Genomic DNA, 4,454 nt, shown 5'->3' on the forward strand with positions numbered 1-4,454 from the left:
CTAAGGAGAAACTTCCTGACAGTTAGAACAATTAACCAATGGAACAACCTGCCTCCAGAAGTGGTGAATGCTCCAACACTGGAAGTTTTTAAGAAGAGACTGGACAGCCGTTTGTCTGAAATGGTATAGGGTTCCTGCCTGGGCAGGGGGTTGGACTCGATGACCTCCAAGGTCCCTTCCAACTTTATTATTATTATTAGTAGTAGTATTGGTTACTGGACTGAGAAAATGTTGGGCAGCACTATAATCTGGAATTGAACCCTTGAAAAAAGTGTTAGATGAACAACTAATGTCACTGAATCTTCATAACTGTGGGGAAAGTTGCTGCATAGGACACCACCAATAACAGTGCAGTTCTTTCCTATTATAAAACAATAATGGACTAGAATTGCAGCATGGAGAGAGACAAATACAATAATAATGAATAATGGGCTCTGGAAGAAATGAGGAAGAAGAAAAAGTTGATGGTGAGTATGAAAAAAAGTTGTTATAAAACACTGACCCTGTGAAAAATTGGTCTAGTTAAGAGAAAGCTGTGGGATTAAAACAGGACTAAGATAACAATCAAGCTGTCAGGTACCAAAACTCAAAAAGATTATAGAAATGTGGAAGGAATAAATGGCCACAGGTGTAATTGGAGGGAAAGCAAATAAAATTTCTACATAGATTTAGAAATTACTAGAGCAATATTTGGCACAAATGAAATATGTCTGTGTATACTTAAACATACGGTATTTATTAATAACACTGGCATGATGTTATCTGAGTCATGCCTCGTTCTGATTTGGTGAGGGGTCGTGAACATATCAATATGGCATAGAAGCTATAAAAATGAAATAATGTGATTTTATGACAATATAATTAACATTTTAAAAGTCACGGGTGTCAACTCGATCACATGATGTATCGTGACATATCACAACTTTTTTGCCTTTGCGGAGCCAGGGTGGGCATGGCCTGTGTATGACGCATCCGACCCATGGGCTGCCAGTTTGACACCCCTGCGTTAAGGTATTATTGTGAGAGATAATGAATACTGAATCAAGTAATCAAGACTGAATCAAGGATAGAGGGTGGGAAATACAAGCTATATAGCAAATATGAAAAGTATTTTTGATATATGGCTCATGTGTAGAAAAGGAAGGGAAATGGAAGTTCCCTACCAAACATACACCATTTAATAAATTTTATATTAATAAGTATAACAAAGAATACATCTTGTAAAGCACACTGCGTGCATGTAGAGCTGTCTCTGCATGTGAAATTCATAATTGTAGTTACATAAAGAGGCAACTCCCAATGCAATTATTTTGGAACTAGAAAGTCCACATACTTGACTTAATGCGTGTTATGCTTAAAGGCTGAAACATTTAGAAATAAGAATCTAGATTCATTTGGCTGCACAGATTACTTTTTACCAAATTCACATTAACCATCTTCTTTTCTTTAACATTCCCATTCCTCATTCTCATCCATTGTAGATAAAGAGAACCAGCTGCAATAATTTTCCCATATTTTTTTCTTTCAACTTAGAAAAAAGTTGAAAGAAATTCCAAAACACTTTAGTAATTTAAGCTTAGTCATTAAATATGTTTCAGACTGTGTAGTTAAAGAAATTTGATCAAAAACACCAGACAGATTTCCAATCAAAGCTGTATGCTGAAATCAAATTTATACAATCTATCAATATTTATTATGGTCACAGACCAACAAATTTACACAAAGTTAACACTTTTTAAATTCAGAGGGCACTGAGAAGCATTTACCTTTTATTCAGAAACTTTTTTGGAGACTTTAATAATTTACTAAACTTGTCATATCTTCCATTAACAAAATTGTAGATGAGCAGGCTGACCCAATAGTGAGATCAAGTTCCATCAGTTTGGAATCTTTGCTCTCCCATAAAAAAACTACATCCAGCCCCCTGTGAATTCCGTTGACCATTATTTAGCACCATTTTGGCTTGACCATTGGTGGATCAGATTCTTATGTATAGGTAGCATGTAATAAATTTTTAGTGCTTGAATTCCTGGTTATTCGTGTCTGACAAAAATAACTACAAATTGTAATCAAGAGAAGACAGACTTGAATTATTTCTTTTTCTATCACTGCTAGTAGAAAAGCTGTAGCTTTGGTGAATGGAGAAGATACTACAATTAATATGTAGATGCTACATACTACAGCTGTTAACAGTTATTATTTGAATAAAACTCTCATGATCACCTACTTGAGGTAAAAGTTATGGGAACTAAAGTTCTTTAATATCTGGAAAGTACATTTGTTTTGGCACTTTTGTTTATGCCTACTAACTTGGATTTTATTTCAAAGTTCTAATAAAAACTAAGATCATTTTGTAAATTATACATGAATGTATTGTTATAATTTGGGAATCAACTTGATAATTTTAAGTAATGAATATATCATGATGGGATTGTTTGCATTGTAAAATTCAGTATCAGCTTGAATATTTCAGTAGATAGGCTTACAGTGAAAACTAAATGAATATTGCCTGTACTGTATAGGTTTCCAAAGATGATTTAATTCATTTCAAAGATATTCATAATTTCAGTTTATCTTCTATTTAGCAGATGCTCTGACATGCCATGTTAAAACTTCATAAAATCTTATCCTGAATAAACTTGTACAAAAAGGAAATAAAATGATCCCAACATCAAGTTAGAAATTTTTATTTCTACAGGGGAAAATATGAGTGCAAATTGTATTCATACGAAACAAGACTGTGATCGTTGGCACCAAAAGTGTTGCAAAGTTTTAAGTATTGAAGGGCTTTTGTTTTAGAACAGCTTTATTGTCTATGCAACCAAGATAATTTTCATTCTAAAAATCTAAAATATAGGTGAAAGCTATTTTAAAAATCAGTAGCATCCAATTATACCTGCAGTTGTCTAGTTCCTACTTTTTTAAATAATTGCTTCAAACTAGAAGCTTAGAAATTGTCCTGTAATGGTGTGAACACTAGAAACAAATGAGAGATCAATTTTTAAAATTTACAACTCATGTTACTGATTTTCATTCACAGCTTCACCTACATATAATTGAACATATACATACATCTGAAGTCAGCTATGGAAGGCATACGGTCTCTGACAATAGTCTCGCTCAATATTGGTCAGTGATCAACACATGCCATAGGTTCAATTGTCATATTGATGCTATTGAGATAAATTAACATACGACGTGGTATATCAGTTTCCTATCAACCTTGAAGTAAAGAAGTGGGCTTTTGATATAACTTGAGTCTAAAATAATTTGTTTTAGAAAAACACTAGAATTATATCAATATTACACATAGTATCCATCACCAAAACCAAATAATCCAATAACTTACCTGCAAGAGTTAACAGAATGTATCCAATGCACAAAAAAGCAACTGGCAGCCTCACCATGTCTTGGCTTTTATTTTTATAACATGAAGTAAAGATATTAGAATTAAACAAAAAAATTCTTAGTAAAGTATGTATCTCTCCAACCACAACACCTTCAAATCTTGTAGATGCCTTAAATGTCCAATTAACAGGGAAGGTGGGAACAAAACACAATCCAGTCACAAACTAGTTTAACATTTAGCAGCTGTTTAATGCAACACCCACACATAGATGTTGCAAGAATCATCCCTTAACTAATACGTAGTAAGAGGTATTTACATTGAGAAAATGGGACGAATCAAACTGCTGGCAGCCCTGAAGAGGCCTGGATCAATTTTTTTCGTTACTCATCTCTCTTCAAAGAAAATTCCCAACCTTTACAAATTTGTTTTTTAAGACTCAATACAGACAAACTTGATATGGTATAAAAACATACATATACCTTGCACTCATCCTGAAGAGGATAATGTTCTATTGGCTATCAAATCCCTGGAAATTAGGAATTCTTGTTTTTATTGGAAATGTGTTGTTCAATACTTTGATACTTCAATAATAAGAGCTTCTTCTTTCATTCATTAAATCAAGTATTAAACCTATTTTCTGTCTTTAAATATTGTTAAAATATCTGGATGTCCCTAGGTGAAGTTGTTTGATTAGTGCTGAAAGATACATAAGAAAAATGCTGAATTTCAAGAAGCCAGAATCTTTCCCAGACTTTTAATTCCCACCTTTCCAGTCAGCTGCAGACTCATACATCTGTAGGGCAGACCATGGAAATTTGATATAGAACTTCAGAGCTGCTGGATTATCCCGTACTTGCAAGATTTCAGGCCTAGTTAGTGCTTCCGGAGTTAAACCCAGAGTTAAATAGACAGTTTCATCTGCACAATGGACAGTATTTTACTAATTTATATTTATTTGGCATACAAGTAGTCTTTGATATATAACCATTTGTTTAGTGACTATTCAAAGTTATGGCCACCAAAAAAAGTCTTATGACCATTTTCACATTTATGACCATTGCAATATTTCCATGGTCACATAATCAAAATTTGGATACTTGCAAGT

General features: G+C 33.4%; 1 protein-coding gene across 1 annotated transcript in view; it reads right to left on the bottom strand.

Annotated features, from left to right (window-relative positions):
* The window catches only part of LOC107296199 (glycoprotein Xg), a 19,285-nt gene extending 15,804 nt beyond the window's left edge, over window positions 1-3,481 (bottom strand). The window contains exon 1 of the mRNA XM_015825551.1: window positions 3,350-3,481. Coding sequence (XP_015681037.1) covers window positions 3,350-3,407 — 58 coding nt within the window. The 5' untranslated portion in view covers window positions 3,408-3,481. The remainder of the gene's footprint in view (window positions 1-3,349) is intronic.
* Window positions 3,482-4,454: the final 973 nt, after the last annotated feature.

Source organism: Protobothrops mucrosquamatus, unplaced genomic scaffold, assembly GCF_001527695.2.
Source record: "Protobothrops mucrosquamatus isolate PMUCROS unplaced genomic scaffold, P.Mucros_1.0 scaffold_199, whole genome shotgun sequence".
Taxonomy (NCBI): Eukaryota; Metazoa; Chordata; class Lepidosauria; order Squamata; family Viperidae; genus Protobothrops; species Protobothrops mucrosquamatus.